Source organism: Perca flavescens, chromosome 12 (assembly GCF_004354835.1).
Source record: "Perca flavescens isolate YP-PL-M2 chromosome 12, PFLA_1.0, whole genome shotgun sequence".
NCBI classification, from domain to species: Eukaryota; Metazoa; Chordata; class Actinopteri; order Perciformes; family Percidae; genus Perca; species Perca flavescens.
The window spans coordinates 14,674,685-14,689,718 of record NC_041342.1 but is presented as its reverse complement, the minus strand read 5'-3'; the positions used below and the strand labels follow the sequence as shown (position 1 = coordinate 14,689,718).

The following is a 15,034-nucleotide window of genomic DNA, read 5'->3' as shown; positions in this document are numbered from 1 at the left end:
TCACAAGCAAACGTGGAAGTGGCTGAGCCGAAATAGTGGCGGCTAGCAGCGCTAACCGTGCCAAACAACGGCAACAGTGTTACTGTACATAGCAAATAGTTGTTTACTGCTATATTAATGATCTAAATGTATAGTGCGTTTTAAGCATCTACATGGAAATAGCCATAGTTGTGAAGAATAGGATGTAGTAAGTTGCACAATGGCATTTTTATACCTACCAGCCTTGAAGCTGTAGAATATGTAATCGTAATAATAGCATTAAAAAAAAGTACCGTTAGAGAAAATAACATATGCATGCACAATTAAGCATAGCAAGCAGCCATCTTATGAAAAAACAAAAAACAAAAAAAACATTAGTGCATTGTGCTTTTAGCATTCTGTGCAATAATTGGGCAATTACACAATATGCTTTGAAAAATGTTTTTTTTGTAGTCGGGCACAAAGTTAGAGAATGCTGACCTTAATTTGGCATGTTCTCCTCAATTTTGGACTGGATTAGAATTTCATATCACAGCAGTTTAAATTGAGGTACCAGAGTGTGAGATTCACTGGGGCTTAACAGGATCTTATAAACAGTGCAGCTGGCATGGATGTCTCTCAAAGCACATTCAGTTGGAGCCTCTGCTTCATATTGCATTGTCTCATCGCCAGTGCAGGCCACTGTACTAAACCTGGTCACATTCATTTGTGAATAATGCATTTTGTCAGGGGTGTTGTACCATTTGCCAGGGTTGGGTGGAGGGGGGGGGGGGGATTGCCACTAGGGTATTTGCCTGGGTCTGCATTTATCCACGGCTACTGATGAAACACCTATGCTGAGTATTTCTCAACTGTCAGTGACCTCACTTCCCAGAAATGAATGATGGTATATTAGGATGATCTCACATGAGAGGTTTCAGTCTTGTCACATTTACAGCACATTAGAGGGACTTTCAGCATGCTCACTTGCAGCCAGTATATTTGGCAGGCAGGCTTAAAAGCTAAAATTGTGGAACATTTTCTATGCCTCTGTGCAGTCACGGAGTCCACATTCCATGTTCCAAATTAAATGTATTCCTCTCTGCCTTTCCCTATCTCTCTCTAACTATATGTGTCTGTCTGAGTTAGAGTTATCACGTGATGGAGCAGACAATAGAGAGGCACTCCGGCACTACGGAGAGGTTAGCCGGGGTTTTTGTGTTGCTTGTCAGTAGGGGGCATCTAAGCTGTGAATAGGATCATTGAGTTGGAGGTAATTTTGGGCCCCGGTGCAGGGCATTAGTTGGACAGGCCTTTATGCTGACAGGCCTGTTTCTCTCTCTCTCTCTCACTACTACCCCCTTCTTTTTAACCCCAGCCCCCCTCTGCTGCATCGGCATTTCTGTCCAAACCAAAGGCCTTTATCGTTGTGCCCATGACGACATGTCTGATAGGGTGTGGCAGCCAAGACCTCTTTTAGCCCTGCACCTTGGGGAGCCAATACATCTAGATATAGATAAGTTGCAGCAGCCAGGGTTTAACCTGTAACACACTTCACATTTCGGTGGTTTTATAAGCCACTAGAGTGTGTCTGATAAACGAATAGACACACGCTGGACATTCTCATTCATTATCATTGGAAACGGTTGTGCCTGCTGGGAGTTTGTGTTGCGATTGCCGAGGGGGCTGACTGGTGAAGGGCCTCTCAGATGGCCACGTTTCAGACAATGTTAAAGAGCTCGAGCCTAGCTAAACAAGAGGCTGGGGCTAAATAACTCACAAGGGGAACAGTGCTGTCAAGTGAACTGCTACACAGGTTCACAAAAATATATAGTCAAAAGTGCCAGTAGGACAGAAAATGGAAGCATATGGACTGCAGCTTCTGTGGATCCACAATGTGGAAAAAGTGCGAGACACTTATGCATTTAGTTATAGTTGTACTTAAAATAAGTGAGTTATTAGCATACATATTTGTTTAAAATTTTTAGATTTAGGTTTTGACAACTAAAGCCTATAAATTAATATTTTAGGATCAGATAAGTCAGCTTTACATTACTGTTGTCTTGTTACTACTTGCTTACTAAATAATGAATAGAACACCGCTAATCACTGCTAGTTATTTTCCCAAATAATGTAAAACTTGGTCTATGAAATGTCAGAAAACTGTAAAAAAAAAAAAATCACTATTTCCTTGAGCCAAAAGTGAGGTCTTTAAATTCTTTGTATTGTTAATTTTCAAAGATATAAAACAGAGAAAAGCAACACATCTTCATATTTGAGAAGCTGGAACCATGACATGAATAATCATTTCAGCTTACACTTGCTGAATAGCATTATACAGCATAAGCACCTCAGTCAAAAGAGTGTGAGTGTGACATTACCCAGCTTCAAGTGAAATTCTTAAATGTATGGACTGTCTTCTGCCACATTGTGAGTTATTTTGACAGTCCCTTATTCTGTATTCTACCTCTGTCTGAGTATCTGCTGACTTGGGCTGTCTGGTGATTGCCTGAAGGCTGTGAGTTTACAGGCGGCTGGCTTTAAGGCAAACCTTCAGAGAGAAAAGGTCATCTATCTGATGTCAGTTTTGCCAAGTTCAAAGAGAAAAACAAACTAATTGGTCAAGGGTAATTGAACAAAAGCAGCCAGGAAGGAGTGTTTTTCAGTATGGAAGAAAGATCTTCTTCTATTGTCATTATTGGAACCGCTGGCTCTCCTGCAATGCTATTTTACTTGAATTGCAATTCTTGAGGTAAAACAAGTGCAGTTTGCAGTGCTATTATCTTGTTACATCAGTGTTTAAATATTTTAGCAGCAGCTGTAATGTAATGCAGCTCATGGTCGTTGCACAAGATTTGTTCTCCCGGTTTTTGGTTTGGATAAAGTATAGCAAGATTGCATTTTCATTCATTAGAATTAATTAATTGTGTCTACACTGCATGACCTTATGCAACCTCCTATTTTTGATTTATTCTCCCCCTCTGTCACTAACATTCTACTTCTCACATTCAAAAATATGCTAGTTTGTAGAGCTGGGCAATATATCGATATCGTGATATGAGACTAGATATCGTCTTAGATTTTGGATAGCGTAATATCGTAATATGGCATAAGTGTTGTCTTTTACTGGTTTTAAAGGCTGCATTACAGTAAAGTGATGTCATTTTCTGAACTTACCAGACTGTTGTAACTGTTCTATTATTTGCCTTTACCCACTTAGTCATTATATCCACATTACTGATGATTATTTATCAAAAATCTAATTTTGTGAAAGCACCAATAGTCAGCACTACAATATCGTCTCCGTATAGATATCGAGATATTTGGTAAAAAATATCATGATATTTGATTTTCTCCATATCGCCCAGCCCTACTAGTTTGTAAAGTACGTTTGCTCTGGTGTTCAGAGTTTTCCACTCTTTTGTTTTGCGACATTTACTTTTCATTATTAGATTGTCTTTTTTAAAGGGATATTTTCTGCTGTGCTGCTTCCAGCCATTCTACCTTTAGTTGCTCACTAAAAAAAATAAGTACACCTGGGACCAAGGGTATCGGCAGGAAAACATCTGCCCCTGCTGTTAAAAGCAACAAGAAAAGTGCTAAATTCACCCTTGTCATTACTGAAAGATGTATTAGTAGTAAGGGTGTGGTGCACTTTAGGACAATTGATTGCACGTGTTTGGGTAATACTATTAAATTAGGACTCGGGGCTAAACTTATGACTTCCTTTGGACCCTGAACTGATGTACTGCATCCTTCTCCCCAAGCCCAGAGAAACTCGACGCGCTCTGAGTGCAGATGATACTCTGAGGACATCTGTGGGTCCCCAAGGTAGCAGCACAAAAGAAGATTAGGCACCCTCCTTCAAGGCTTTTGTTAAGTAATTCCACATCTCCTTTAATAATTCAAGGCGGCACTGGCAGAGCCTCCACACAAACGATATATGGTAACGTTGTGATCTCTGTGGCCGGGAGGAATTTCCATCTTTTCCTATGCTTTTTTGTGTGTGCTATAAACATGAAGGGGGGGCCTGCCAGGAAAACCTTTCCACACAAAGGATCACTCAATGACACTTTTAGGTGTTGAGGTATGAAAGAGTGTGTGTGTGTGTGTGTGTGTGTGTGTGTGTGTGTGTGTGTGTGTGTGTGTGTGTGTGTGTGTGTGTGTGTGTGTGTGTGTGTGTGTGTGTGTGTGTACACGTAAGGGCTACGTAGGCTGTGCTGTACTGTCACTCACTTGTAACATGAACCAGTGTTGTGCCACTGAGGCACCGGTGGGACTCAAGCCCCCATGAGCCACCTGTCTGTATGCATGTGAGTTTCTGTTTTTTTTTTCTCTGTGTGAACAACATGCTGATGAAATAAACATCACACACGCTTACTTCTGTCACTCGAGGAGCTGAGGATTGGTAGTCATCCGCGGAAGGCATCCCTGTATGTCATGGGGGACAAAGCTAGCATGCAATGGCCTTAGCTGCGAATAAAATAAGCGTTATTTAGCAGAATTATAGAAACATGTTTATACACACTGTGTAGATTTTCTCAGACGCAAACACAGTGGGGCATTTAGACAAATTTAGACACCCGGTTTTAAATGTTAATGTTTTGGGTTCTTCTTTAATAGACCTTAAGGGGCACGTTCCCCTTTTTTCTTTAGTTTTCGCTCACTCCAACCTCTCTCCTCCACTGCACCTGCTTTGAGCAATACCTTTGGGGCACAGCTTGAAGTGAATAATGTATGAGCGAGAAGGAGAATCAGAAAACCTTTGTGGACCCTCTGTGTCTGGCTGGCTGTCTGTCTGTCTTGCACATCCTTTATCTCTATAGATATTTTTTTCCCTAGGTTTCTCTCTGACTTTTGGGCTAATTTAAAAAAAATATATACTTAAATCTATCTGTCTCTGTCTCTTGCAGTGAGATTTGTCGACTGTGGCCGAGGTGGTCTGATGCGGTTTGAATGCAGTAACCCATCGGACTTCCGAATAGAGGCTGACGGAGTAGTTTATGCTGCCAGGAGCATTGAGCACTCTACGCTCCCTGCGTCACCGTTGCTGATCAAGGCCAGTGACACCATCACTCAGCAGCAATGGGTGGCTCAAGTCAGGCTGAAACCCTCCACACACTCCAGCCAGCAGGTGAATATACCTTAATCACTTCCATAACGTTTCTGACTTGTTTGTTGATTGTCTGACTGATGTTACTGCTGTAGAAAGGTTGAATGATCAATTCTCCCCTTGCATCAAATAACTTACGCTTATTAGGCACACTGCACATTCACAGATGACTAGTTCCCTAAATTGTAGCAGGTGTTCCGAGAGACTGGATGGATGCTTGCTAATTAAAACTTAATGTGTCAATTTACTAGGAGCACAAACATATACTTTACACGGTCAGTGGGTAGCTAGAGCAGATGCAAAATAGCTCCTCATAAAGTTGATTTCAGTAAGCATGCCTTGTGATTGTGAGGTTATTGCCTTATCATCCAAAAGGGGACGCACCTTTTTCAGTGCTTTGGAAGACGGGAAGCATCTGTTTGAGCTGTAGAGTACCGCTCTAAACGTTCCGCTGGACGTGTTGTGCAGTCATCTGCAATTAGTTAGAATGACCGCGTGTTCATATGTCAACATTGTGGTTGGCCGAGGATCAGAGGAAGTGCACAAAAAAAGCACTGCACATGTCCTGTCCGTCTGCCTTGTAACTCGGAAATGAAAAGAAGCTCTAAAGGCTGTGTTATTGTAAAGGTTTTGACTTCAGTGCCAGTGGATTATGTGATCCTGCTCAATTAGATAATATCTGTTGCCATAAACCTACAGGAGTGACGCCACACACACACACACACACACACACACACACACACACACACACACACACACACACAAACACAATTTTCAACTCTATCCTGACCGATTCTGTAGGGTTATAAGTGAGCCTTTATGTGCATATGTTAATAATAATTGCATTAAGATCTTAGACCTTAGCCTTCTGTTGTCTTAAAGAACACCCCCACATGCAATAATCGTGTTTGGTTTACAAAGACCAATGTGGGTCTCTTTTTTATCTCTCTAATACACTTAAGCAAATGGCCACAAGTGGCTTTTCCTAAATGGGCAGTATAGCAGATAATCTCAGGAAAGGCGGTGTTGTATCTTATGTGGGCGCAGATTAAAAGTTAATACTGACAGTTATGTGTAGTTACTGTCAGTGCTGCAGGTGCGGTGGTCTGCTGGGCCGAAATTAAACTTGTAGCCGGTAATGATTTCATGGCTTTCCAAAATACCACCGTCGGCCACTGACACTCATTTACTATAGGGACTCCTGCAGGTATGTGATTTTAATGGTACCATTAGTCACTGTTGTCAACTGATTCAACGGCAAATACATTCTTGTCCCAAACAGGTAAACATAGACTTTCATCAGTTTTTCTTTTTAAAGTTTTTAAATTAAAGTCAAAACCCCACATTGGCTGTACCTTTTTATACAAATGATCCGCCGTATCATCAGCAGCGGTACTCTGATCTGTATTTGTAGAGAGCTGTTGGGTTTGCCCTGATTTGTCCGTAATGAAATCAGGGATTGGCTTTCCTGTGTCTTGCACGTTCATGAGGTCATAAGCGGTTATCTTCCCTCCCAGCACAATTATTGTCATGAATCATCACGCATCTCTTAATCACATCAGCGATTACATTTTTTTATTAGTCCATGAATGCCGCAGCCTTGGGGAAACATTTTAATCAATGACAACCAAACAACATCCTCATTAACTTGAGCGTCCTCAGCCACCATCTCCACCTCTATTAGAACCTCAGCTCCACCGCATTCCGTGAGGAGGAAATGTGTCCGTATCGTAAATGGAGAATTTTTCTAAAGGCAAATACACACATGCCTAATCCTTCCCATTCCCACACACACACATACAGGCCATCTCTCAGCCTAAAGCTGCAGACACATTGACCAGACGGGCGGCCGTCGGCAGAAAAGGCAGTTGGACTGATCAGTCTCCCCGAGTTGGTCAAAAAAGCGCCTCGGAACACACCAAAGCGACAAGATGTAATACGTCTCCATAACAGCAGGCGGCGCTAATCTGTATTGTCGCCCAAAAATGAAAACTGGCAGCTGATTGGACGAACGCGTCACGTTTCTCCGGAAATTTAAAAAACAGGCTGTCACAGCAGCTTGTTCAGAATACGATCTCATATTGTACTAAAATAGTTCACCGAAATGTGTTTCTGAAAACATTTTAAGCAAGAAATAGGCCGTGCAGTTCCTGAATCTGTCTTCATTTCACATCAACAAAGGTCAGTTTAAAAGATTTTTGTCAGATTTTCAGAGACTCAGTCACGCTCATTCCGCTCCCCGTTTCTGGGTTAGCACTCTACCAATCAGATGGGTCATGTGAATCCGACTGCTGGCAGTGCCCGCCCCGCCGATTATACATCAATACGTCAAATCGGCCAAAATGAAGGCCGACAGACGACGGCACGGAACACACCGAACAGACTCGAGTCACTGACCTCGCCAGCCTGTCCAACGGCCAATCATTGGCTCTGTGTGTCCGGGCCTTAACACTCTCCTGGACTCTAAGTAGACTCCTAGTCAGAAGATGGAGGGTGTTCGGAGAGTGTAGATAGGTGCAGACCTCCAGCACACCAGAGATAGATGCGTGCTGGGCTGAACAAAACCCACCATGCCATTTATCATTCCAGATGCAGGTTGCAAATAATTACTGCTCTCACTCGCTCCCATTTTAATAGGGTAATAGATATTTCTGAAGCATGCTTCTTTGCTATCGGTCTGCTTGCCTTTCTGCATTTCCAATGTGTGAAAGCAGTATAATCGGATTTCAAACATGATTAGTGGAAGCTCTGCGACAGCTCCCCAGATGTTAGAATGGGGGAAGTGTGGGATATGGGTCACGCTACAAGGTGACAAAGTGGTAATTAATTTCTGTGTTTGCATAGGGCACCTAGTAGTATATTTTAGGACTTGACTACCTACAACCAATCAACACTCAACTAATTACAGGCAACAGTAGGGAAAATACTTCAAGGGACGTGACCGCTCCAATGAAATTCCAGCTATCATTCATTGACTTTGACGGATTTTACATTTTGTTTTTCTGTTTTCCTTCTTGCCTCGTTTTGTTCAAGGTTATTTTAACTTTCTCTGGCACTACTTCAGTCTCCTCAGTCTCTGGAGCAGCATAGGCAATTTGAGCCATCTGTGTGTTTAGTGTCTGGCTTGCAGGTACCATCCTCCTTTGTTGCAAATCTCATTCATTACAGCCGAGGGAGGATGGCAGATCCATTATGGAAGCTGGTCTGTCTGTGTGGGTGCATTTTATCAGGACATAAGAAGATGTTTGCCAGTACCGGCGGTGTGTGGCTGCTGCAGTAGCCACACCAAAGCATTTCAAGGCATATTGTCACATGTTTTACTGTAGATATTTTAAGCTACAAAGAAAGTCATAAAATGGATTGTTTGATTGAACACACATTTTGAGTATGTATTGAATGACATTTGGAGGAGCTTATTAGTTTATCAGGAACTGTTTTCCTGTTTCCTTTAATCACCACATCAATTTCCTTTGGTATAACCAAAAGGGATGGGTCATCAGTCAGCCTATTATACCATTATTTGCCATGGGCTGCTGTTGATTGTAGCTTAATGGTTACACGATCAGGATTAAGTCTTTCAATGTCACAGGTTAAACATAATAGCAATACTAAGTCTACAGGCACAGCAGTGTTAACATACTCACAGTGACAATGCTAACGTGCTGATGTTCACCATGTCCACCATCTTAGTTTAGCATGTTTGCATGCTAATCAGCTAACAAAAATGACATGAAATGCCATTAGTTTTGCAAGTATTCAGTCAGGTATTAATACAAATTGAAAGTGTGACCTAATTATGGCACTAGATTAAACGTTAAGGAATCCTCAAAGTAAAAACAAAAAAAAGAGGGCAAAAAAAAATAGTTCATAATAAATAGTTAGTAGTAAGGATATTTTTAGTCTATGGACGACCGACCAAATGACCAACCGAGAATAGAGCCATGCCACTTACTGCATGTAAGTAGCTGTATTTCCACGATATCACCATATCACACTGTCGGGACTAAGTAATCAGTTGTGTCCGGACAAACAGTGGTTTGGACCAATCGGCTTCCTGTAAAGAGCTACTGGCAGATACAGTCGTGGCTTAGGTGTGTGTGACGATATGGAGAGGCGAAGTTGGTTGAAGTTAGCCAGTGATAGACAGATGGTACATCCAATCATCTGCCAAGTATTGTTTTGGAGTGCCTGCCCCTTTCCATACAGTTTCCAATGACGACTTGTCAGATGGTTCTGGGCTACAAACCATCTGGCACGTCAGGTTACCATGCCGCTAGTGTGGCGAAAAATGAATGTACTCAAATTTTTCTATAAAGACGTGATCACTACCCAGCTCTTTAACTAAATCATTCACTTTTCACAGGTCCAGCAAGTTGCTGCCCCTCCAGTCATGTCTAAGGATTTGAAGGAAATAGTGTTTCCATCACGAAACACGGACAGCCAACTCAAACGCATGAAGAGAGACTGGGTCATCCCCCCAATCAATGTCCCAGAGAACTCACGAGGCCCATTCCCGCAAGAGCTTGTCCGGGTAATGTAGCTCTCTCACACTCACACACACACACACACACACACGGCTGGGCGATAGGGAGAAAATCAGATATCACGACATTCTTGACCAAATACCTCGATATTGCGGTGATATTCTAGGGTTGACAATTGGTGCTTCAACAAAATATCTTCACACTTAGATTTTAGATGAATAATCATCAGTAATGTGGACATAATGTCTAAGTGGGGAACAGGAAAATAATAGAACAGCTAGAACAGTCTGGTAAGTTCAGAAAAGTACATCACTTTACTGTAATGCGTATGACTATTTTAGAAAAATAAATTAAAAAGTCCACATGGGATTTGTTTTAATGCGCTGGATTTAACCAATCATCGAACTTCCACCAACCAATGAAACGAGTTCTAGCCAATCAGATGCAAAGTAGGGCGGGTCTTTGCCGAAATGTCAGAGTGCGGTGCTGGTTTGGTCTCCGTGGTAACGCGGCTAAAAAAAAATGGAGGCAAAGTTTATCAAACTTGGAGCATGTAGATACAGTTTTAGTTGAGAAAGGAGTTAAAAACAAATGGCGCTGGGCATGGATAGAGGACAAAAGGAAAAGGATGGAGACGGGAAGTCATTCAGCACTTGGTGCCTCAAACTGAGGGAGCCGGGTGCTTCTGCAGCTCATGTTGAAGGAAGATACCGTACGGCTGCAGCGGTAAGAAAGTGCTTGCTAGTCATTAGATGCTAGTCACAAAGCTTTGGTCCGTGCACTCTGTCATACGAGTACGTTACCGGCAGTGACCGCTACCGTTAAGACTGCGACTGTTCCTTCACTGACCGACCGTGATACAAACAATACGTGCGTGCACGTTCATAGCGGAACATGATTTGTAAAAGCTATCTGAAGCCCAAACTGCCTTGACAAAGCTGTCTGTTTGGGATCAGCATGGCAGGTATTTAAACACAACGGCATTGTCCCAGAGTTTAGATGTCTAGCTATATGAAAAGATAAACAATGCAACATTTTTAATAAATTTAAATAAAGCAGCTAATATGAACATGGACAAAATCATGAATGTACTAATTTGCTTTTTTGATGATGACCTGGCCAAAGTAGTAAAGTTTAATTTTCACAATGATTCATTGTAGGATTATGATATTATTGCAATATGTAAATCCACATTGACTCTTTATAAAATATGACTTTTATTGTTGTGTAATGTCAGAAGGACTTTAACTGTTTTGCCAGTCAAATCAACTTTAATGAGTGCATACTGAAATATTACACTGTGGCAAAAAATGCATCTCAAAATGCATCAGATTGATGCTTTAAAATATGGAGTATTTAAAATGTTCTTACCCTAGAGGGGTAATATCCTTCTCACCTTTTTCACCCCTTACCCGTTTTCATGCACGTTAAAACCTGTAAAAGACACCACTTATGTCATATCACGATATGACAATATCCAAAATCTAAGACAATATCTATTCTTATATCACAATATCGATATATTACACACACACACACACACACACACACACACACACACACACACACACACACACACACACACACACACACACACACACACACACACACACACACACACACACACACACACACACCTTGAAAGAAAGAGCCTTTTGCTTGATATGACAACCTTGTAGGTTCCCGTCCCCCTAAGCTCCCACTCAGAGGGTCACAGACATGAGACTTACGCCTTCAGCAAAATGCTTTATATTTACAGCACTTTGCTGTAAGACCAAGGTCAAGGCTCTTTTTTCCGCCTATTTATCTTTTGTTTCTAGGGGCGGTAGGTACTAATGTAACCTGGCATTTAGATGCAAAGAGAAATCTGAAGTGCCCACCAGCGCAATTGTTCCTCAGTTGCCCGTTTAGATATTATACTCTTTTTATCATGGTTCAAGGACATGTATTGCCAAATCCTTTCTCTGGTCAGGGCTTGGTGTGGACGGCTAACAGAGGACAAGCAGCACCCGGGACAGCTAAGAAGTAGATCCTTTTTCAGCATATTAAGCTGACTTCCTAACAGAGTTTTAAGTCCTGTACATGCTATTTGTATGTATTATATTTAATCCGGCCATATTAGAAGGGATGTTTCTGGGCTTTAATGGAGGATATCAGTATGAGGAAATACTCAGTTTGCTCAGCATGGATCCAGGGTGTAGGCACAGTGGGCCTCAGCTTACATGGCAAACAGAACAGACAGCCCAGCCAGGACAGAACTTCAGCACTACACAGACACACACACACTTTATATGCACTTGTTTACATAAACTGCAACCTATCTTTAAACTTCTACTGTGATTTGTGCAGAAATAAACATCACACGTACATAAACATACAACACATAAATCACCAATTTAAGAGATCCTTTCAAAAAAAGAGAAATATCAGTTGATATAATGTTATCACATATGATATATAGGGTATTGTTATTTGTAGCTTTCATTAATAAATCTTTACACCCACAGATCCGGTCGGACCACGACAAAAACCGGTCCCTCAGATACAGTGTGACAGGCCCTGGCGCTGACCAGCCACCCAATGGCATCTTCATCATTGACCCGATCTCTGGAGAGCTTTCTGTCAACAAGCCCCTGGATCGAGAGCACATCTCCAACTTCCACGTACGTCACACTCAATAATAAAAAAAAACATCTTTAATGAAATTCTTGTAATTAGCAAATGGTGTTTCCAGCCTGCTTTATCAAGAGAAATGTGTTTTCTGGCCATGCTGCACATTCCTGCCTGTTGGCATGTGCTCAAGGGTCATGTGTAGCCTAAACAGTCTCCTCAGACCCAGTAAAGACTGGAAAAAATTGGATTTATCCGTCTGAGAATGTAAAGGATTTAACGTGAAGTGTGTGTGTGTGTGTGTGTGTGTGTGTGTGTGTGTGTGTGTGTGTGTGTTAGATACATTATGATAACCTCCATCTCCTTCAGAGCTGCTATATTCATTAGTGGTTCTCCCATTACATTGCAATGGTCTTCACATTAAATACCTTAGTTTTTATTGCTCTTCAAGCTTGTGCTTTAAGACAGAAGCAAGCATGTAATTAAATTGAAAATATAGACTTCACTGTCTTCAGAGTTTCTTTAAAGGTCACAAAAGACTTTCACAACAAAAAACATTCACATATGTCCATACTTTGGTTTAAACTGTATGTGAACTGTAAACTGTAGAGTAATACAGGAGCAACTTAGTATTTATTTAGTTTTCACTGTTGCCCCTTCCCCCCCCCCAATGTCCTGTAATTTTTACTCTGCTCTAATTTTACTGTATGCATGTTGAAGCATAGAGTATAATTCATTGATTATTTTACACTTGCACTAGTAAGGTCAGGTAGTCGTCCAAAGAAATATGATGTGTATTGTTTTTAGCCTGTAGATTTTTTTAATACACACTGTATTACCTGTATTTGTCTAGATCATAAATGGGAATCACAATATACAGTAGATGAATCAGTAAATCGAAATCCTGTGTTATGCACCAACCTTGCAGTTGTGTGTATGCACGAAAGATGCAGCAGAATCGGTTTCAAGAGAAAACCATAAAAACACAGCTGAAATGCTTGTGTTGTTGTTGACTCTGTCAGGTATTTGACCAGTTTCTCTTTTGCCTTGCATATGCTAGAGCTTGTCGTGGGATGTATTAAATCGCTACAAAAATTGATTCCTCTGTTGGTCATGCTGGTCTGAATAAAGAGGATTTTCTAAAACCGTTTGCTCTTCTACATACAGAAAATCGATTTCTAGTGCTGGTTAGTGGGGTTAATTGTCACAGCAGTTGAATGGGTGACATTGCGCGAGTGGTTTGTCCCAATATATTGTTTGCACAGTTGAGAATCATCCTTGTTTGAACAGTTCTACAGTCCAGATGTGTTTGTGTTTCCTCCAGCTGAGAGCTCATGCAGTGGACCTGAACGGCAACCAGGTAGAAAACCCTATTGACATTGTGATCAATGTGATCGACATGAATGACAACAGACCCGAGTTCACTCATCAGATCTGGAACGGCACTGTTCCAGAGGGTTCCAAGCCAGGTAATATACCACATAAAGCCAAGCACAGCATTACACTGTGATGAGCAACCGATTGGCTGTAGTCTGAGCCTCCGGCTTCACATGCTGCTGCCGTGTTAGCAGATCAAACAGAACTGATGGCCACTTTGTTAACTTTTCTTCTGCTGCATTTAAGCGTTTGGGGGTATTTTAAGATCATAGGAAAGGACATTGGATTTCTATATTACAAATCAATACATCTAGTGTTCAATTGTGGCACTATTCACTCAACTTCTAATTTATTTTGATTGTCAATAAACAATTTACTAAATAAGAGGGATGACATGAAAGAATTTGCATCTTGTCTGTGTCTTTCTATCCTGTAGGAACATTTGTTATGACAGTGACTTCTGTTGACAAAGATGACCCCAAAACAGCTAATGGGATGCTGCGCTACAAGATCCTGTCTCAGAATCCAGAGAGTCCGACCTCCAATATGTTCACCATCAACAATAAAACAGGAGGCATCATTACGGTGGCAGCAGGCCTGGACAGAGAGGTGCTGGACACGTCTTCTTTCTTTCCTTCCTTGTGGCCTTTTATTCCTTCTCTTCTTCTCTTCTCGTTCTCATTGGTTTATGGCTTAGCTTTCTTTCCCTTGATTTCATACACCTTAATGTTGTTGCCATTGCACCTATTTAAGTGAGACTTTCATTAGCAAGACCACACATTATATTAATTTAATTTGGTTTTGCATTTGCTGCCTGTTGTGGATTTACAGTATAGCAACATATGCATTCTTCATGTTTACATAAATGAGCTAAACTACTTTTCTTTCTTTTTTTTTTTTATATGATTACAAAACACAGCTGGGGTATATTTGATAATATCCAGACTGTTTGAGAACTAATGAGCCAAAGTGAATTTTGTTGATTACCAACTAAATGAGAAGTAGAAATGGACTCGGCTGTTTCACACTTATTTACTCTTACAAGGAGGCAGTGTGCATCACTGAGCAACTAAATGTTTCCTTTGCTTCATTTTCGCCCTCTCTGTCTTTCTTTCTTTTAAGCAGAAGCTTTACTTGCATTTTGGGCTATTTCCTGTATTGTAAATGCCACCACTCTTTCATTTAATTGGATCGCATAGCTGTTTGAGAATATAAAAAAAAAAAATAACATAGAAAACTGGAGCCAGTTGGTGCAATTCTGGTGAGGGCAATCTGGCTAGGTGGCTGCTCAATCACTTCCGCCCTGGGGCTGCCGTTTTATGTCCACCAGTTGCCACCATGAAAGTAATTTGCCCGACTCTCATTACCTAGCAACTGGTCCGTCACGTGAGTGGCTTTTAATGTGAAAAAAAATAAAAACATTGGTTAGCTTCACTATGATGTACATAGCAGAGGTGCAAGTTTCATACATTCACTCGCAATATCTCATCCC

At 41.3% G+C, this 15,034-nt stretch overlaps 1 protein-coding gene across 1 annotated transcript in view; it reads left to right on the top strand.

The window, feature by feature from the left end:
- cdh2 (cadherin 2, type 1, N-cadherin (neuronal)) overlaps nt 1-15,034 on the top strand; it is a 64,706-nt gene that overhangs the window by 34,831 nt on the left and 14,841 nt on the right. Inside the window, exons 3-7 of the mRNA XM_028592412.1 lie at nt 4,872-5,092; nt 9,435-9,602; nt 12,063-12,218; nt 13,490-13,634; nt 13,979-14,151. Coding sequence (XP_028448213.1) covers nt 4,872-5,092; nt 9,435-9,602; nt 12,063-12,218; nt 13,490-13,634; nt 13,979-14,151 — 863 coding nt within the window. The remainder of the gene's footprint in view (nt 1-4,871; nt 5,093-9,434; nt 9,603-12,062; nt 12,219-13,489; nt 13,635-13,978; nt 14,152-15,034) is intronic.